This window comes from Lingula anatina, chromosome 6, assembly GCF_051362555.1.
Source record: "Lingula anatina isolate TDL-2025a chromosome 6, LinAna3.0, whole genome shotgun sequence".
Taxonomy (NCBI): domain Eukaryota; kingdom Metazoa; phylum Brachiopoda; class Lingulata; order Lingulida; family Lingulidae; genus Lingula; species Lingula anatina.
The window spans coordinates 24,632,973-24,654,972 of NC_141772.1; the positions used below are offsets into that span (position 1 = coordinate 24,632,973).

Here is a 22,000-nt window from a genome sequence, read left to right on the forward strand (position 1 = left end):
TTGTGTGTAAATGTAGAGGAGTGTTGTAAAGCCATACAGTCCCACATGAGTCCTGGCTGTATTATGTTTGTGTGTAAATGTAGAGGAGTGTTGTAAAGCCATACAGTCCCACATGAGTCCTGGCTGTATTATGTTTGTGTGTAAATGTAGAGGAGTGTTGTAAAGCCATACAGCCCCACATGAGTCCTGGCTGTATTATGTTTGTGTGTAAATGTAGAGGAGTGTTGTAAAGCCATACAGCCCCACATGAGTCCTGGCTGTATTATGTTTGTGTGTAAATGTAGAGGAGTGTTGTAAAGCCATACAGTCCCACATGAGTCCTGGCTGTATTATGTTTGTGTGTAAATGTAGAGGAGTGTTGTAAAGCCATACAGTCCCACATGAGTCCTGGCTGTATTATGTTTGTGTGTAAATGTAGAGGAGTGTTGTAAAGCCATACAGCCCCACATGAGTCCTGGCTGTATTATGTTTGTGTGTAAATGTAGAGGAGTGTTGTAAAGCCATACAGTCCCACATGAGTCCTGGCTGTATTATGTTTGTGTGTAAATGTAGAGGAGTGTTGTAAAGCCATACAGCCCCACATGAGTCCTGGCTGTATTATGTTTGTGTGTAAATGTAGAGGAGTGTTGTAAAGCCATACAGTCCCACATGAGTCCTGGCTGTATTATGTTTGTGTGTAAATGTAGAGGAGTGTTGTAAAGTCATACAGTCCCACATGAGTCCAGGCTGAGGCAGAAACAGTGTGAGGAGGTCATTCACTGAGGTAGTGCTAGCAATTTTTTTAGCTTAGCCTAATCGCCACTTTTTTTTCAATTTGTTATCCAGATGGTTATAATTTGACTAAAACAAGTCAAATCAAGCCCTTTTTGTTTAGCCAGTATAAGTCAGTTTTAGCATTTGGCTAAATTGGTGAGTGTTAGTGCTACCCCAGATTCACATTGACAGTTTACTAAGATAACAGTAGATTATGTGTGTTTGGCTTATATGTAGGTCTATTCCTGCTTCCATGGATAAGATAAATGAAATTCATCTATATTTTCTATTGTAGCATAGCTGCCATTGGCTAAGAACAATAGCTAGTATAGCTAAATGGCTCTGTCTGGCAAATGATTTTACTAGCTTTATGTCATAGCATCAAAACACCTGCTGCTGTCTTGGGCAGAGCTAAATAACTGTCCCTGTAATCAGCCTTTAGTATTAAGTTGCCTTTCCATGAAACACATGTTAAAGCTAGAAAACAAAACAAGACTGAGAAGCTTCATATATGAGTCACTAGTTCTCTCTCCCATTGTAATCCTTCTATATTGGAACCATTCTTGGAGCAGTACAGTTAATTGATTTTTTCAAATGTCCTGTTATTGACAAATTTGGGTTCAAACTATTTGTTTGTTAAAGGGATAACTGTTTGTCAATACATTGCAAACCACTCACAGAATATAGAAAATTTCAATTTGCCTCCAAAACAATTATAGCAATTATTCTGGAATCTGTGCTTGCCATCAAACCATATGGACCTTCATAGATGGCTACACTTCCATAATTATCTTTCAAGAGATTATTACAAAAAAAAAAATAAATTAACATAGGCTAACTTTGAATGTTGGAATGGAGGCATTTACCATTGTTGATTATAAGAAAGTCATTGTTTCCCTAGGAAAATCCGTTTTTTGCCAAAACGAATATTTGTTATCCCTTCAAGTTGATTGAACTTAAATAGGAATAATTATTATGAAAGCTTTTTTTAGATGATTGCATAACTTCATGTAGATCCTGTTATGTTCTCTGCATGAAGTAATGTAAAACATTGGCCCTTGCGTAGTAGATAATATATTTTTATAGTAGATAATATATAGTAGATAATATATGGTAGATTATATATATAGTAGATAATATAGAGTAGCTGATATCTGGCCTGATGCTATCAGCACCCAATGGTCCTGTCCACTAAGGTCAAGGTGCCTTGGGAGAGAACAGTGAGCTGGAGATTGCCTGGATAATGAATATGTATGAGAAAAAAAGTAATAGAAGAAAGGGCAAGCCACTGATCAGAACTGATTAACATCTAAATGCAGTAATCTAAATAATCTGTGGCACCTCTCAGTTTGGATCAGTGGTAGAGAAAAGAAGAGAAACCAGGACTATATTGGATTATGTGTACAATCCAGTATTTAGGACTGGTGTCAGTTTTGTCATGGTCAGAATTGCTACTGAGTTATCCATGGTTGTATTGATGGGTTAGGATAGTTTCTCATGTGGTTAGCAGAGAAAATAATAAAGGAAAAAAAGGAGCTCATATCTCTACATAAGCAGTAGTTTCAACTGTGCATTGACATTGAAGCTAATACAGTCAAGAGTTTGTGTAAGAGCAGCATATCATTTACAGTGTGAACACAACCAGTGCAATTCATAAACATTTTATGGGAAGACCGCAAAGTGATTATGACAGATTATTAATAAATAGTCAGATGTTCCCTATAATTATTATAATAGTACATTTTGTCTGCTCATGTAATCAATGCACATTACCAGGTGTCTTGTCTGCTGCGTGACCATCTTTATGTATATATAGTTCAAGGATTGCAGTGTATGCACAGACATATTTCTTCCTTATGTTTAGTTTATTCTTTGATGACCATTCCTATTGCACATGGATGTATTCATGCATGCAAATGCTCACATTTACTCTCCTCTCTCTACTTCACAGAGATGCAGTTTCAATGTATGTGTGACTCAATGTAGCATTTTGTGGCCTTTAGGTCTATTGAACCTATGAAATTGGGAGCCATTACAAGCAATCAGCAAATGCATTTTGCTGCTGTTCATCCTCACTTCAAAGACCATTAATTGTTTTCCAGATGGTCTCGCTTGAAAGGCCAGTGGTAATTATTTACCAGATGGAATCTACTTAACCCACTGTTTTAATATATTTATGAATTGAGCAGCGTGATAAAATGTGGATCTGCTGGTTCTGAGATGTTGGACATGTACTGTAGATGGCACCACAATGCAACTCTGAAACCAGAATGAATCCCTTTTTGGGATATCCCAGACACTCGAATCAAGGAATATCTATCCTTGCTGGGATAACTTGGATACAAGGATCGGGAATGATATCCATTCTTACTGGGATGAACTGGGTCATTAGAGGTCATCTAGTATTGTACAGATATGAGGGGATGAACTGGGTCGGTAGAGGTCATCTAGTATTGTACAGATATGAGGGGATGAACTGGGTCATTAGAGGTCATCTAGTATTGTACAGATATGAGGGGATGAACTGGGTCATTAGAGGTCATCTAGTATTGTACAGATATGAGGGGATGAACTGGGTCATTAGAGGTCATCTAGTATTGTACAGATATGAGGGGATGAACTGGGTCATTAGAGGTCATCTAGTATTGTACAGATATGAGGGGATGAACTGGGTCATTAGAGGTCATCTAGTATTGTACAGATATGAGGGGATATGAACTGATGAGTTACATTGATATACATTCAGCAGTTTTATCCCTATGGAAATCATTAGGAAAGCCTAATTTCTAATTACATTGATCACAGTAATTTTTATGATGAGCAAAATTAACTAAGTCTGTATAAATATATTAAAATATATCACCACTGAGGCCTACGTACTTGGGTGTTTCAGGAGGAAAATCTACGTTTCCTGTTACTGCATTGTTATGTTCATGATACCTGTAATTTGTGTTAATTTTTCCATTCAAAATTCTAGACAGTTATGTTTTTTTTTTATACCCTATACCAATCTGAACAATATAAAATGAGCTTTTCTCCTATTTCTACATGAAATTTTGAAGTCATAAGCACATAGTCATTTTTGATTGGAAGTAAATTGATTAAATGATTAGGCTATACTTTGAGTGAAGATGGCACACAAATATTTCCTTTAATAACATTTTGTAATTCTCCATATTCACTCCTGGAGCAAACTTATTTAGCATTTAGTAATTTCATAGCTGGACTTGAATGTCATAGCTTCTTGAGTTGCACAGAAATCTGTTTGCTATGGTGTGGAGTCTCTCCAGGTTTTATCCAATAAATTCCCCATTGTTGAATAAAGCACTAGTCTAAAGGTGGTCACTACCCCCCAGGGAGACGAGACTGGTGATTTGCCGCTCACTTGCATTTCATTCCAATTAATCTTTGCCAGCACTCTGGACCCTGAAGTTCTGCAGGGGTTTGCTGGTTGGGCTAAGCAGCCAGCCACTGGGAAATTGCTACTATTGATCAGGTGCTTGTTATGGGCTCAGATGGTAAATGGCTAAGTTGGAGTAGAATTCAAGGAAAAGGGATTGTTCCCTTTGAGGCCTGTGTGACTGCATTCACTGTAAAGGGTAACATTTCGTAAAATTGAAAAAAAAATGTAACAGTAATTTGTCAGGACAAGAGAGGACATGTCTTTGTACGCGTGTATTCACATTTCTGTCTGTAGTGGTTTTGTGAGATGGGTATATATAATACAGTATATATGTGAGATGGGCATATATAATACAGTATATCTGTGAGAGGGGTATATATAATACAGTATATATGTGAGATGGGTATATACGATAAAGGATTTCTACAAAAGTTTATACGATAAAATTTTTCAAAATAGATGTGATTTTGTTGTAAATTAAATTCTTGTCTTGTCAATTCCAGACACAGCCCAATGAACATGTGATAGACCAGGGAGATGATGGAGACAATTTTTATGTTATAGACAGGTAAGAAGATTTCTATGTTATAGATAGGTAAGAAGATTTCTATGTTATAGACAGGTAAGCAGAAGATTTCTATGTTGTAGACAGGTAAGAAGATTTCTATGTTATAGACAGGTAAAAAGATTTGTATGTTATAGACAGGTAAGCAGAAGATTTCTATGTTATAGACAGGTAAGCAAAAGATTTCTATGTTATAGACAGGTAAGCAAAAGATTTCTATGTTATAGACAGGTAAGAAGATTTCTATGTTATAGACATATAGAAGGTAATAAGACTGATAGAAACACATTAGTATGTCTTAAATATCATTGAATGTAGTTTTAAAGACCAGTAAACATTCTCTGATATGAAGTTTTTATTTCCACAAAATGCTGGCTTCACTCTTTAAGTGATATGAAATCTGTACAGGATGTTAAAAGTCAAAAACACTGAAAAAATTCAAGATAGATCCAACGAAATAAGTCGGCAACATTATAACCGATTGAGAGGCAGAAGTTTTTTTTTTTTTTTGCAAATGTTCATGAGTAAAAGGTTCTGCCATTTGCTCGAGAAATTTTGCTTTTGCGATGGAGAGTGAAGAAGAACAATGTTGTTTTAATTTTAAGTTTTTTCATTTATTTATTTATTTGTCCACTCATTGGTTTGATGACAATTTGATTATTTAGTAAAACGAAACTAAGGTCTTGGTAAAAATAATCTTATTGGTCAAAGCAAAAGGCAATTGTGCACTGAGGTTATTTTGTTTATACATTCATTGCTGGTTCACTTCATGCAGTGTTCTCTTGATATATATACATATAATTTGTATGGATATAGTAATGCTCTAATGGGAAGTTTGTGTTCTGTTTTAGTGGTACCTATGACATCTATGTTGATGACAACCTTGTTGGTGCTTATGAAAACCAAGGCAGCTTTGGAGAACTTGCCCTGATGTACAACATGCCCAGGGCAGCCACTATCATTGCCACCTCTGCAGGGAGCATCTGGGCCATGGTAAGACACTAGGGCTTCGTTCACATGCAATATCTATTTTCTAAAAATCTATTTTCTATTCACGGTATATCTTGTGATCACGGTCTGTGCCCTGAACATCCCGTGGCGTAATTACTGGCAGCGCGAGCCAGTTACTTCCAAAGCTGTAATTAATTCTCGGCGCTGCCAGTAATTACGCTGCGGGGTATTCAGGGCACAGACCATGATTACAAGATACCGCAAATAGAAAATAGATTTTTAGAAAATAGACATTGCATGTGAACGAAGCCTAGGACTGGCTTCTCATACCTAGATTGATCTAACAGGATGAATCCATCTCCCAGGGTTTTTTTCGTTAAATTGCATTCAGTTTAAGTGGCTTAGATGTCTGGCATGCCTACTGAAGCTGCTTAACAATAATAAATTACCCCATAGCAGCTTCAGCATGCATGACAGGCAATTTAGTGAGAATCCCCTTAGAAATAGATCGATCCACAGTTAGTAGGATAGGATCTGGGAATGGTCCCTATGTCTTAGATGTAGGCATTGTTTTAACTTGATATAGTGGGGTAGGATAACAAATACATATTTTGTTACAGCAGATTCATCATGGCTCAAATACTACATGGTCACCAAGCCAACAGATATCTTTATTATCAGCAGGGATTTCTTGGAGTGTGGGGATGGATTAATTCACAAAACAGTGTTTTTATCTAACTGCTTCAAATTTTGACATCACCACTATTTGTGTCATTTCATGACATTGTGACCAAATAAAGTGATGTTATACTTGTGTTTTCACTTCCTACCATGTGTCTGACCTGGGTCTAAAGACCAGCTGGCATTTTCTCCCATGTCAATATCTATTCAGCCCTGTATTCATTATTTTTTATCTGGAACTGCATTACATTTAATGGCTTTCTGATGAACCTATACTGAACATTATAGCAGCAGATAATCCCTAGTTAAGTGGTATCATTGTAAGATAGAGAGGACACAGAATGGCTATTGTTGTAGCAGACCTCCCAGAGGGTCTAGCTACCTAGGGTAAATGACGTCAAGGTTGCCCTCAGACCTATGAAATAGGCTGCTAGCACAGAAATCTTGACCTGGTCAACTGGTACTGTTCCAAGAGATCTTTATGGATGTCATATCATCTCAGATGTGTAGAATGAGGTACAGATAGGGGAAGAAAGGGGAGGGGGAGAGAGAGAGAGACTTGATTTTTCCCCTGTATAACTCAGATAGTAATAACCATTATTTTGCTATATACTCCAGTGGTTTTCTGTTAGCCTCACTGCACAAAGACATGGTAGTCTGTGGGGAGACATCAGTCTGTGATACATTATGTATTCAGAGTCCCAGCTTTTAGTGGCAATCAGCTGAATACTTTATAACAGTGCCATGTGTTTGGCGCCTGGTGTATGAGACAATATACACAGGTGCCAGCATAGCCTCTATGCCATCCATTGCCTGGTGCATAAGGTTATCAAAAGCTGATTTAGTTTTGAGAAATATTACTCCTGAAGATGGTGTAAATTTTATTTTCCATTTTATCCCTCTCTCCTTTCCTCCAGGCCAGTGTTTTGTGATAGAGATACACCTCCTTACAATTTACTGTTGGGCTCTGCCTAAAGATATTTTCTTTAGCTTCAACATTTTTCTGTTGATAATCCTGAAATAAATATTTTACTTCCTTGCAAAAGGGTAAAGGTGGAGCCGAGCACAGCATGGGGGTTGTACATGTTCTTATAGAAATGTAGTGATTTTAATTTTTTTTATTTTTATCTAGGACCGTCATACATTCAGAAGAATAGTACTCAAAAATGCCTTTAACAAGAGGAAAATGTATGAAAACTTGTTAGAAACTGTGCCTATGCTCAAGACACTAGAGGTAAGGAAGAATCAAGATTTGTTCAATGGCAGAAATGCATAAAAACTCATGTTTTTGCTTACATTGGTGTGTAACATATATGTGCAGGAGTACGGGTTCTTGCACGCATGCGTGCACATGTGGACATACACATGATCTCACACACATGGCAAAATGATTTATGTGAGTGTGCGCACGCACACACACACACACACACACACACACACACACACACACACACACAGAGTCTTAGAAAGGAGAGCTGGCAGCCATTGCTGCTTATGTGTCTGAATCCTAAGTCCATTAACATTTAGCCTGTCATTAAAAGAAATAATGTAATAGATAGGGAAATACCTGTTGTTAAATATGATACCATGTGCTTCTGTAGTTACAGAAACATGCTATCTGCAGGTATACTCACCAACATTTATTATGACCAAGTACAGGGGAAAACTTGACTGGAATGTATTTTTGGAGGGTCCTAATTTTACTGAATGTCTAAATTGGACTTCTGTTGTTTATTTTGAGAAAGACGTAACTATGCTGTCAATTTATAAGCGCTCTACCAGATGCTAGTTTTGACATACATACATATTGGAAAAATTATTCCCAAGTCAGATAACTCAAGATTACATTACATTGCGTGCATGAATATATCAGACAAGTATTTTATAAAGCTAATTAACTGTTGATAGTATTTAGCTGAATCATCTTTGTATTGATTTTCTCCTTCAGCCTTATGAGAGAATGAATGTAGCTGATGCCTTGATCTCAAAGACATATGAAGATGGAACACAAATTATCAAGCAGGTAATACAGCCACTGCATAAACCTGACATCAGTAGATGTAGTACACATACAGACTTTAACTGATCTTCATTCATATACAAACTTAAACAGATGGGTAACCTTCCATGGGTTTAACTATACAAAGCCCTGTATGGCTATTATAGATACAGATGTTTAAAATATTCTTTGTCATATGAAAAGAACCCATGACTGTCTTCCTGTCAATATTGTTAATTATGACAACTTGAAGTAGGCAGAGCTCTGAGGCAGGTGTTCCCATACTGTTTGTGCAGGTCACAGCGGGTGGTAGTGCAGGTACAACTTTAGTCTCATTTCTTCATCCACCTCTCAATGGTCATTTCATTAATATTTTCACTTTATTACTTCTTGTCATAGAGGAGGTTGGGCAGCCAGTCTCCCTACACATTGTCTCCCACAGCCCCCCCCCCCCCCCCAACCCCCATTGATTTACATATAAGGTACCCCTTTTGTCAGCTTCAAGTAGGCTCCTGGGTAAAATACAAGTAAGGTTCACAAAGTTAGTGAACTCCTTCTCAGGGTACTCTACCCCAGTGTGATGTATTTCTCAGTATCTTCTACTTCGGTGTGTTGTATTTCCAGGGAGACACAGCAGACTGCATGTATTTTGTAGAGTCAGGAGAAGTGAGGATCACTGTGAAGGTAAGTGGGTAGTAGGCTTGTAGTCATGTGTGCAGTATTTATATAGGACAGATGTGTCACCCAGTCAACACATTTATATCACTGTGATGTGTTAACTGTGTCACCCAGTCAACACATTTATATCACTGTGATGTGTTAACTGTTTCACCCAGTCAACACATTTATATCACTGTGATGTGTTAACTGTGTCACCCAGTCAACACATTTATATCACTGTGATGTGAGTTGTGTCCTCCCATAATTGTGATAAACAGATTTTGTAAGGCAACAAGTACTGAAATATTTTGGTCGTTTTTGTTGAGTGTCAATTAACTTAATTTGACAGTAAATCTACATGTTCATCTATATTTTACCTACATGTCACCTCTGTTTCAAACTTTTCTTTCTTTTATGTGTTGAAATTATTTCTTTTTTCAGAATGATAGTAATGACGAAAAGGAAGTAAACAGGATAAAGACAGGCGGTTACTTAGGAGGTAAGACACTTAATGTCACTAGCAGACCCTAAATGTCACTAACAGACCTTAAATATCACTGGCAGGATTTAAATGTCACTAGCAGGCCTTGCATATAACTGGAAGACCTTATATGTCAGATACAGAACCTAAATATCACTGGCAGAACTCAAATATCACTGGCATAATTTTGATATCACAAGCAAGTCTTAAATATCACTGGCAGAACTCAAATATCACTGGCATAATTTTGATATCACAGGCAAGTCTTAAATATCACTGGCAGAACTCAAATATCACTGGCATAATTTTGATATCACAGGCAAGTCTTAAATATCACTGGCAGACCTTAAATATCACTGGCATAATTTTGATATCACAGGCAAGTCTTAAATATCACTGGCAGACCTTAAATATCATATGACACCACTTGGCTATCAACCATGGGTTGATTATGCTGGTAAGGTGGTAGTTTATATGACTTATATATATTTATAGTTAAATTGTCAACAAGTTGTTGGTGATATGGACCTTTCACACATATACAGACAGTATATATATATATATATGTATTACTTTGAATTTCCAGAGCTGGCACTTCTAACCCACAAACCAAGGGCGGCGTCTGCGTATGCTGTGGGTACTACTAAGTGTGCAGGTACCCTAGTCATTTCTACACACTCTTTTATTGGAATAGAGGAAAAAACATTTCATATACATGAAACCCCATATTTTTTTTCAATTTTTACAAAATTGCAGGATGATAATTTGGATATGAAGACTATGCAAAAGGAGTGATGTTTGAGATGGAGTGTTTTAAAATATGAAATGGGGAAGGATTATTCGTTTAACTATTGTTGAAATGGTTGATTTTGTGTAATTCCAAAGTGTGGAGCTCTTCTAGGGACCATTCCCACAGATATTTGGATTGATCTATCTTCCTGGGGAGTCTTACTAAATTGCCATCAACTTTACTGACTTAAATGTCTGTCACGCCTAGTAAAGCTGTTAGGGGGTAATTATCTCTACCCCCTAACTGATTCGGTAGGCGTGACAGACATTTAAGTCAGTTAGTTGATAGCAATTTAGTGAGACTCTCCAGGGAGTTAGACCGATCCAGATGGATCGATCTAGGCATGGGAAGAGGCTGTTCCACTTTTCTTTAGTATTATAAAATTACGTGTTTATGTATATTCTTATAGCATCCATCTGTATTTCAGTGCTTGATGTTCAAGCTTTTGAGCGTCTCCTGGGGCCTTGCATGGATGTCATGAAACGGAATATAGATGAATATGAAGAACAGTTAGCTCAAGTCTTTGGCTCAAAAGTGGAGATCACAGACCTACGATGAAAAATAGACCAGAATATAAAACTTGTGTAATAAAGTATCAGAGTATTAAGTATCAATTAATTTTATCTCTGTACTCTGTTTGGATGAAATTCAAAATGAAATGTATGATAATTTAAGACAAATTAATTAACTTGGACATTTCACTGCTCTGAGAGTAGACCGTGTACTGGGGAATCAGTTTAGCTTTATTCATTGTAAATCAGCACAATCAGTTACTGGGTGCCACATGTGACCATATGCAGCACTGTGTCCTGGGTGGCAGCAAGGTACTCACATCAATGAGGGTGGGGGTGGGGCATAACCTAGACTGAGTGATTTCACAAGTTTTGTTCTTCACTTTCTTGATTTGTATGGTGGCAAGGTAGGGTTTTTTTTTTTTTTTTTTTTTTTTTTTTTTTGGGGGGGGGGTGTCTCTATAAAATCTACAGGTTGTGCTTAGTAGACATATATCTTGATTTGAAAGAGAAGACAATGTAGAAGGGGATGGGGGGGGGCTAACATGTGTTGAAGTCAGTATTTAAAAATAAACCATGATTTTGTTGATATAATTACATGCTGTGTTGCAAACACTCCAGTGGTGCACATGAAGTAGATGTATGTTTAATAAGATTTCAATCTAGTCTTATAGCAAGAGAAAATGTTCTGGAGAGTGGAGTGGACTGCTCTTCTGTAGGGAGGGGCACACCAGGCGGGTTTATACAGTAGTAAATTTTGACATGTTTGCTCTACAGCACCAAGGTCAGTGATGAGTTGGGGTGGATATTTTTTGTAATTTCTTTACCTGGAGCTAGACTGTAATCTTACTTTGGACATGTTAGCTGTATGGTATGGATATATAAACCTATATGTAGACTTCCAATGTTGATTTGGTGCTGCACACTCATCTGAGTAATTATTCATAGTATTTCAGTTAATTTCTTTGTGTTGACAAATGTGGGTTGTGCCAGTTGACAGCATTTATACCAAATATATTTAAACCAAATCTGAGTGTTGAAACTCGGTCGATCACCTTGCCATAAATTGTGAGTTTATCCATATGCAACAAATTTTCATAAGTCCCCCTTTAAATTTAACCTCAATATGTCATTATTTAAGCATAAGTATATTATGTAGCATATTGCCAAAGTTTAAAGCAGAATATGAACACATTTTCAGGATAAATCGATTAGTATTTAATATGTTCCAAGTATTCACATCTTCCTAGAATAATCTAACAATGCTCAAAGTTGGCCGTTCTCGGGAGTATGATTAATAGTTGATAGAAAGTGGTTGATGTTTAGTAGTATTTAATGTTTATTCATTGTACGTTTTCTGAGAATTGTTGTAGATATTTCTAATGTTAGTACTGTGTTAGTACAATGTTATTCAATGTTGCTTCATCTTGTCGTTGGCTGTTCTCAATTTTTTAATGATTCCTGGTCACGTGCCCCTGGTCACGTGTTAAGAATAAATTAAAAGGTCCACAGCTTGCGTCTGTCAACTGCTGACAAAAATTCACAAGTGGTTATTTTAATAAAATGTGAAAAAATATTTTAGAAATGTTGTATTTATTTCATGTTTGTTTTATTTTCTCACCCAGTATATGCCACAGTTTTCCCGTTTGTCGTGTCTAAGCTAACAGTATCTGGGTCCGAATGTAAGTTGACCCAAGGAGTTATAACTCCTTGCTTGACCAGCTCCAGATAATACACGGTGATTCAGTCTCTTCCAAAGCACCTCGTTCCTTTCCCCATCTTGTAGATAAGTACCCTGAAAACGCCGAGATATTTCACCTCACCTGCATCATGTCGGGATGATACAAATAAATCGCCCATGTACTGCATTCGAAATTTCTCATGTTAGATTATTATACACTGGGTGCCATGTGTATTGCCATGCTTAAAAATCTTTTAGTAAATATTGACACGCTTAAAACTTTATATGAATGCTGCGTATACACTATGTACAGGTAGTAAACAAAACTACAATTTTAAATCAATGGAGTGAATGGCTTCAGAGTTTGGTCGGACATGACGTTTAAATGGAAGCAACAATAAACAATTTTTAAGATTTGGAAATTGTTATTGATGAAGATTTCCCTTTGCTTGCTTTCCAATTTTTACTCTTTAAAATCTTTTTATTAAGTTTGTGAAATAAAACTTTGTTTCTTCTACAGGTTCCATAAACAAAACATTAAAATAGATTTCGTCAATAATATTTTGATATAGTTTAAGCGCTTTAAACTGGTTGTAAGTATGGCAGCTCCTCCAGGTCGTCATCCTCCTCCTCCTCCTCCTCTCCCTCCTCCTCCTCTAGCCTCAGCAGTATGTCCTGTGCCGTGGGCACTTCCTCCAGACCCAGTGCCACCCGACCAAGTCTGATGTCCAGGTAGGTCGCCATGTTGACCACTGTCACCTCGGAGGTCAGGGTCAGCAGCAGGAGAAGACACACATCCCGGAGCCGGAAGATGGTCACTGGCAGCACAAATGCTAAATATCCCAGGCACATTGTCAACAATATTCTCTTCATTGACAGCATGTGAACGTGCATGAATCCCGGAGGTTATCATAGACAGATATCCACATAACTTCCATGGATGTATTCTGTGATGAATTTCACCATGGCGACTACTGTTACTAAGTCACTGGAGCGTCACATGTACGTATATTCTACCTATGACGACACAAAGCAACGTTACGTTACGCTATAGATATCGTTTTCACAATTTATAGCAAATCGGATAGTAATGAGACAAACATATTTTATGTCGCCGTCTTACATGTATTATACGTTTAATTTGTGTAGAGAATGAGTACGTAGAGTACGGGTTTATATCCTGATAAAACACACTACCCCCATGTAATTTATCATTTTGGAAAAGGTCTTTTATTACTGTCATCATTATGATAGCAATGTGATAAATGAAAGTTTACTGCTTTAAATCTTGCTTTTACATGTTTATCTTTTTAAATTAGTCGCTTTACGTCTTTGTTACACTGTAGAAAAGCGGAATGCGAGAGAGTGAGAGAGAGATAGGGATATAATATATTCACTAGAATTTATGTAACATTAAGATACGTTTTTTTTTTGAAAAGGTAAACAGTTGAGCCGTAACTCATTTTCCGTTGATAATTCAGAATTATTGCATTTTGGGCACTTTATTTTTCCTGAAAAAAAAAAAAAAAAAAAAAAAAAAAGGAGATCGCGTAGTCCTACGACACGCCTGCTGTCTAGAATGTTATTCTAGCCTCTAGATTTTCGCAGATATTACTACTTTAGACCAATTTTTCTCGGGTTGAAAAAGCTCCTTTTTGTCCCCCACTGTGCAACAGGCAATGCCTCTTGTTCCCAAATATTGACAGAACGCACGCAGTAAGTAAACACACCAAAGAAATATAGAAAATACCAGTATGTAATGTTTACTGACGTATATAGACGTTGACTTTAATTAGAACCGATATATTTACAAATAAAAAAACATATAAAAGAAGGACACATGGAAAAGTTAACATTAAACGGACGGCAACGTTTCCAAAAATTCATTCAACTTCTTGTCCTCCAAAAACATTGAATTATGTGATGTCATTCCCCTTCTCGATGTCCACCGAACTCACTCAACGTCATTTTCAGCTTAAAGTAACGAACATGATGTCACAAAGTTTATTTTAAATGGAGTCTTTAAATCACTTGCTTTCTTCAAATGTGGCAGAAGCTCTTGCAAGCCCGCGTTTCCTGAAACAGAATGGAAACTAATAATAATAATAATGTTGTGGTTTGGTCTTCCTGGTCATAACAATAACGTGTGTTATTTGTTGTCTTAAAAGTCCCCATTTCTTAAAATAACCTGTAAATAAATGCTTTTGACACAATTTCGTTAAAACGCTGCTTAAAAATATCACTTTACCTGTCTTTTCAACAAAAACCAGTTGCAGAAAAGTGTGAACTTAAAAAGTTACTTCACCAAATATATAAAACTCACAGACGTTATTTATTATCATGGAAATCCCATTGTTGTAAAGCAATTTCCAAAATGTCTTTATGTGGAAAGCTTTTCAACAACAAATTGAAATGACAAGATAGGATGTACTGAGGCCAGGACTGTAGCGGTGTGTGTGTGTGTGTGTTTGTGTGTATTCCGACGTCTATATACTTACGCCTCCCGTGTGAAGGTATCCAGGTTGATCCTGTCCAGCTCTCCTCCAGCCGGGTGTTGGTCTAGGTCAGTGACCCCAAGGGTCATCAGAGCTGAGAAACATAATACATGGTTATCTTATACTGTTCAACACTATTTAATATACTATTATACTATACTATAATATGGACATTGTGCAAATTAAATAGCAAAAAGCAACAGCAGAGGTACAGTGTACATGTACTCGTAATGCTAAGGAGTACTAGTACATTGCAATTATACTAGTACTGTACGTAGCACTCCAAAATGAACTGCAACAGCTTGACTCGTATTTGGGGAAAATTCAGTTATATATATAATGTCGTTTTAAATTTGTGAAATTCTTACCTTCTTTGTATTGCTGTAAAGTGATATAACCCCTTTCAGTGGGGTCAAGCATTCCAAATATAGACCTTATGTTACTTTCGTCAAATAGGCAAGGAAAGTCCAATTTTGTTGTTCTTGCATTTTTTAATTTTTCTAACTGATCAATAAGAAATTTCTTGGGATCCTCTGAAAATGAAAGTCGGTAAGATTTAATTTTCAGTTACATACTCCAATAGTTGTAGTTGAGGACGTGGAAGGAAGGCACCCGGCCTTATCCGCTTTTAAAATATATTATTATTATTATTACTACAAATGTCACTGCTTGTGTATTTTACTGAAAAAGTAAACATTTTTCACAGTTCATTGTAATATTTTTACAAAACACCTATGTTAAAAGGCTCACAGCTTGTAGAGATATGATTCTGATACCAGGCACTTGCCAACTACGGGGAATATTTTCCGAACGAGTCCAATACACAGTTAGTGCCAGAATTCACTAACTAAATCTGGCGTACGTTGAGATGTAAGGAAACATATTGCATCGTAAATTAAACCTACCTGGTTTATTATATATAAGCTGTGCTGTGAAATTATCAAATAAGTCTAAAATGCGATGATTTTTCAAATATTCGTGAGCGTCGACCTGCCGCGGCCACTTGTCTTTTCCGTCAGACGCCATCTTTGTTTTCGCTAGCAACACGCAACGAACTGTGGGTAATTTTCTCAGGCGCATTCACCGGCGCACCTACCACAATCACTGCCCGCAACACTGCAGTAACAGTAAAACTCCATATGCTACGCGCAAAGTAATATTCTTGATAACGGTTGTAGGCAATCTGAAGTCAAATTTGAATAGAGATGAACCTGAATAAATTTCATTATGAAAAATTAATAAATAATTTATTCGAGCATTAAATGTGGCAGTTACATTTGTTAGCCCTCTATACTACAAATATATAAATAAATAAATAGTTATACATCACTATGGATTACTACTAATACTAATACAGTGTTTAAGATTATTAATTACAGTGTATACGTTGTTTAGAATACTTATAACAATTGTAAATAGGTCAATACACTGAGGGAACACACATTTTCTTTGATAGGCTTATAGCTATATGTATCTAATGTGCCATACTTATGGTTCATATAATATATAGCAGGATGAGGCTACTTCAGTGTGGCAGATGCTCATTTCTTTTGGAAATTGCCCTATGAATGTATTTACCAACAGCGTACAATTCTTTCTCATTTTCTGGGCTTAGTATGATTTTAACCTTCTCGTCACTGCTTGCTAGGTAATGCATGTCACATGCCCTCCCTCTCTTTTACATGGTGTCTACATTCTAGTAGGAAGTGCACTTCGTCCTCGATTGCAGGACAGTGGGGACAGTGGGGACAGTGGGGACAGAATCGTTCCTCGCGTGGTGTTTTAGGTCTGGTGTAGCGTCCTCTTTCCATTTCCAGAATATGATCACTGACTCTAATTTTAAGATCCTTTAAGGAAGTCTAGATACGGCTATAAAAAACTGGAACTCAAAAATTGAACCCACTCCAGGCTACCATAGGCCTAATGCTAAAACGCGTGGAACCCGCAAAAATGTATGGTTACATGTACTTGTATATATGGCATTTTTAATGGTATATTAAATGCCAATTAGGGCCACGACGTTAACTATGCCTCATTTTCCTCTGAATTAAAATATCTAGGATCGAAGGTATTTTGGGGAGATGATACATTATTAATTACAGAGTCCACATGTATTGATCGACAAAACCATTATATTAATACATACTGCCATGACGGTTCCGTTAAGATATAAAACCATAGTTACCAAGAAGCGAATAAGTGACATGTTTGGAATCTCTATACTTTTTATGGTTTCAATCTACTTGGGACTTCACATCGGTGTCTATTTAATTGTATTTTTATGAAGCACTTGTGTCGACAGCATTTCTTGGGGATATATCTGTAATTTAGCGTGTTGGTGTTTGGGAGTATTAAGTGTGCTTCTCATGATATTTAATGTTATTCTGTATGCTATGATATATCTTAGTGCACACCATACAGTTACATCAGCGCTTCCTTGAAGCAGAGTCGAAGAAGTTGACAGCCATAATTGACAGCACCACTTGCATCTTTAAAAGTAATTAATCTCCTTTGACAAGAAAAATTAATAGGTTAATTTAATTAAATATCTTTTTGTTATTTTATGGATACAGGTAGGTTTGAATGACGATGGTAGTATATATAGGCCTATATACACACACTGGACAATAGGAGTGTCACCCTTACTGAACCAATATACTTTGAGGGAGATAAATGACTGTGAAATGATATGCTCCTGGTATCATTTTATTAACATCAAATTTCACAAAAGAAACGGTTCTGACTGAACAATTCAACTGTATCGATATTCTGACATTGCTTATATTCCTATAATAATAATAATAATAATAATAATAATAATAATAATAATAATAATAATAATAATATGTATTTATTTGCAACTTAAAAAGTTGGATTTTACAATAAAAAACAAATAGTGGTGAGATGCACAATCTAAAAATATACTTGTAAGTGTTTAAATGATTCGATGCACTTTAAAAGTTCATAAAAACCTCAGTTATTAAAATTTGATAAAGCCCATGGGAAAACTTGTCAACATCAAAACTTAACCCTTCAAAAGACCAAGCAAATTAAGCCGCAAAGTTGCTATTATCTTCAATAACTATTTTCGTCTATTTTATCAAAGATAAACCAGTTAATTCTGTTGGTCCATAAACCCAGGGACAGGTGTGAGAGGGGATGCATGTTTTTCATCGGCCTTTTTAATAGTTTTCCAAGCTGGTTATTAGTAGTAAATACGCGCTGGCATATTGGAAGTTGTTTCCGTTGGAATGTCATTGGTTTTTATGGTTACCGTCGCAGGTATGTTCAGGGTATTCCTTGCTGGCATGTTAGAAGTATTACTTGTTGGTACGTCTAGGGTCTTACCAACTTGTAGAAGATTATTAGCTGGAAAATACAGCCTATTCATACTGATATCTATGGCTGGCATAATCCTACGCCTTGTGTTTTTTCTTACAGGTAAATTCACATCCATCATAGTATTCGTGCGGCTGCTGTCTGGTGTGTTTACGGTATTTCTTGACGATACTTCCATAGTATCGCTGGTCACTAAATTCAAGGTATGCATAGCGTTGTTAGCTTGCGCGGGGACCCCTGTCATCCCAGAATTACTTTCTGGCATAGAATTCCATGTTTTCATAGTATTACTTGCTGACATGGAATTCCCAGTCGTCATGGGATCACTTGCTGACATAGAATTCCGTGTCGCTGCGGTCTTACTTGCTGGCATTGGATCCATTGTCAAGATCAACATTGAATTCTCCCTCCTCACTGTGTTACTTGCTGGCATAGTATCCCCTGTCATCATGGTATTACTTGTTGGCATAGTATCCCCTGTCATCATGGTATTACTTGCTGGCATAGCATCCCCTGTCATCATGGTATTACTTGCTGGCATAGCATCCCCTGTCATCATGGTATTACTTGCTGGCATAGCATCCCCTGTCACCATGGTATTACTTGTTGGCATAGTATCCCCTGTCATCATGGTATTACTTGCTGGCATAGCATCCCCTGTCATCATGGTATTACTTGTTGGCATAGTATCCCCTGTCATCATGGTATTACTTGCTGGCATAGCATCCCCTGTCATCATGGTATTACTTGCTGGCATAGTATCCCCTGTCATCATGGTATTACTTGCTGGCATAGCATCCCCTGTCATCATGGTATTACTTGTTGGCATAATATCCCCTGTCATCATGGTGTTACTTGCTGGCATAGCATCCCCTGTCATCATGGTATTACTTGTTGGCATAATATCCCCTGTCATCATGGTGTTACTTGCTGGCATAGCATCCCCTGTCATCATGGTATTACTTGCTGGCATAGAATTCCCTGTCATCATGGTATTACTTGCTGGCATAGTATCCCCTGTCATCATGGTATTACTTGCTGGCATAGAATTCCCTGTCATCATGGTATTACTTGCTGGCATAGAATTCCCTGTCATCATGGTATTACTTGCTGGCATAGTATCCCCTGTCATCTTGGTATTTCTTGCTGGCATAGTATCCCCTGTCATCATGGTATTACTTGCTGGCATAGTATCCCCTGTCACCATGGTATTACTTGTTGGCATAGTATCCCCTGTCATCATGGTATTACTTGCTGGCATAGAATTCCCTGTCATCATGGTATTACTTGCTGGCATAGAATTCCCTGTCATCATGGTATTACTTGCTGGCATAGAATTCCGTGTCGCTGCGGTCTTACTTGCTGGCATTGGATCCATTGTCAAGATCAACATTGAATTCTCCCTCCTCACTGTGTTACTTGCTGGCATAGTATCCCCTGTCATCATGGTATTACTTGCTGGCATAGTATCCCCTGTCACCATGGTATTACTTGCTGGCATAGCATCCCCTGTCATCATGGTATTACTTGCTGGCATAGCATCCCCTGTCATCATGGTATTACTTGCTGGCATAGCATCCCCTGTCATCATGGTATTACTTGCTGGCAAGGCATCCCCTGTCATCATGGTATTACTTGCTGGCATAGCATCCCCTGTCATCATGGTATTACTTATTGGCATAGTATCCCCTGTCATCATGGTATTACTTGCTGGCATAGCATCCCCTGTCATCATGGTATTACTTGCTGGCATAGTATCCCCTGTCATCATGGTATTACTTGCTGGCATAGCATCCCCTGTCATCATGGTATTACTTGTTGGCATAATATCCCCTGTCATCATGGTGTTACTTGCTGGCATAGCATCCCCTGTCATCATGGTATTACTTGCTGGCATAGAATTCCCTGTCATCATGGTATTACTTGCTGGCATAGTATCCCCTGTCATCATGGTATTACTTGCTGGCATAGAATTCCCTGTCATCATGGTATTACTTGCTGGCATAGAATTCCCTGTCATCATGGTATTACTTGCTGGCATAGTATCCCCTGTCTTCATGGTATTACTTGCTGGCATAGTATCCCCTGTCGTCATGGTATTACTTGCTGGCATAGTATCCCCTGTCACCATGGTATTACTTGTTGGCATAGTATCCCCTGTCATCATGGTATTACTTGCTGGCATAGAATTCCGTGTCGCTTCGGTCTTACTTGCTGGCATTGGATCCATTGTCAAGATCAACATTGAATTCTCCCTCCTCACTGTGTTACTTGCTGGCATAGTATCCCCTGTCATCATGGTATTACTTGCTGGCATAGTATCCCCTGTCACCATGGTATTACTTGCTGGCATAGCATCCCCTGTCATCATGGTATTACTTGCTGGCATAGCATCCCCTGTCAACATGGTATTACTTGCTGGCATAGCATCCCCTGTCATCATGGTATTACTTGCTGGCATAGCATCCCCTGTCATCATGGTATTACTTGCTGGCATAGCATCCCCTGTCATCATGGTATTACTTGCTGGCATAGCATCCCCTGTCATCATGGTATTACTTGCTGGCATAGCATCCCCTGTCATCATGGTATTACTTGCTGGCATAGCATCCCCTGATGACTGTGTTACTCACTGTGTTACTTGCTGGCATAGTATCCCCTGTCATCATGGTATTACTTGCTGGCATAGTATCCCCTGTCACCATGGTATTACTTGCTGGCATAGCATCCCCTGTCATCATGGTATTACTTGCTGGCATAGCATCCCCTGTCAACATGGTATTACTTGCTGGCATAGCATCCCCTGTCATCATGGTATTACTTGCTGGCATAGCATCCCCTGTCATCATGGTATTACTTGCTGGCATAGCATCCCCTGTCATCATGGTATTACTTGCTGGCATAGCATCCCCTGTCATCATGGTATTACTTGCTGGCATAGTATCCCCTGTCGTCATGGTATTACTTGCTGGCATAGTATCCCCTGTCGTCATGGTATTACGTGCTGGCATAGTATCCCCTGTCATCATGGTATTACTACCTGGCATAGTATCCCCTGTCATCATGGTATTACTTGCTGGCTTAGTATCCCCTGTCATCATGGTATTACTTGCTGGCATAGTATCCCCTGTCATCATGGTATTACTTGCTGGCATAGTATCCCCTGTCATCATGGTATTGCTTCTCGGCATAGGCGGTGGAACTGGTATAACCGGAATAGATGCCCGACAGGGATTAGTCAGACAGGAAACAGACTCAATGCTGTCCACAGTGATATCCACAGATGGCAGTGTCGTCAGGGACTTCATTGCTGCATTAGGTGTTGACGGTGTGCTTGACACTACCTTCGGACTGGACACTGCTGGTCGCTGTGACGTCACATCATTGGACGTCATCGCCTCCGACCTTTTAGGAATGGGTGTTGACTCCGGCAGTTTGAAATTGGTTACCTGATCCCCGGACGACGCAGGTTTCTCCAGAGCTAGCTCTGATAGTAATTTTGGTAAATCAGAGGTGTGTAAACCGCAGGGAGATTCCCCTGGTGCAGCGTTTGAGTAGACATCACTACCCAAGGGGCAGGGAATCTCCCAGGCAAAGCCATTTGAACAGAAAGTTAGGGAGGCTCTGTCTGGGTTAGCATACACTCCATTAGGAAGGCTTGGGTCACAGCGCCCTGAAAAAAAGATTCAA

General features: G+C 38.2%; 2 protein-coding genes across 6 annotated transcripts in view; one reads left to right on the forward strand and one right to left on the reverse strand.

The window, feature by feature from the left end:
• The window catches only part of LOC106177110 (cAMP-dependent protein kinase type II regulatory subunit), a 49,269-nt gene extending 36,898 nt beyond the window's left edge, over positions 1 to 12,371 (forward strand). For all 5 annotated transcript variants that reach the window (XM_087014796.1, XM_087014799.1, XM_087014797.1 and 2 more), the window contains 8 exons: positions 4,660 to 4,724; positions 5,573 to 5,714; positions 7,486 to 7,587; positions 8,302 to 8,376; positions 8,977 to 9,036; positions 9,454 to 9,511; positions 10,080 to 10,148; positions 10,711 to 12,371. In XM_087014796.1, the coding sequence (XP_086870922.1) occupies positions 4,660 to 4,724; positions 5,573 to 5,714; positions 7,486 to 7,587; positions 8,302 to 8,376; positions 8,977 to 9,036; positions 9,454 to 9,511; positions 10,080 to 10,148; positions 10,711 to 10,841 (702 nt within the window). In that variant the 3' untranslated portion in view covers positions 10,842 to 12,371. The remainder of the gene's footprint in view (positions 1 to 4,659; positions 4,725 to 5,572; positions 5,715 to 7,485; positions 7,588 to 8,301; positions 8,377 to 8,976; positions 9,037 to 9,453; positions 9,512 to 10,079; positions 10,149 to 10,710) is intronic.
• Positions 12,372 to 14,233: 1,862 nt separating this feature from the next.
• Positions 14,234 to 16,032, reverse strand: LOC106177105 (EF-hand calcium-binding domain-containing protein 10). The gene is made up of 4 exons (XM_013559788.2): positions 15,877 to 16,032; positions 15,340 to 15,504; positions 14,975 to 15,065; positions 14,234 to 14,552 (listed from the first exon to the last, which is right to left on the reverse strand). Exons 1-4 carry the CDS (start codon positions 15,995 to 15,997, stop codon positions 14,504 to 14,506), a joined length of 426 nt encoding a protein of 141 aa, XP_013415242.1. The 5' UTR covers positions 15,998 to 16,032; the 3' UTR covers positions 14,234 to 14,503.
• Positions 16,033 to 22,000: the final 5,968 nt, after the last annotated feature.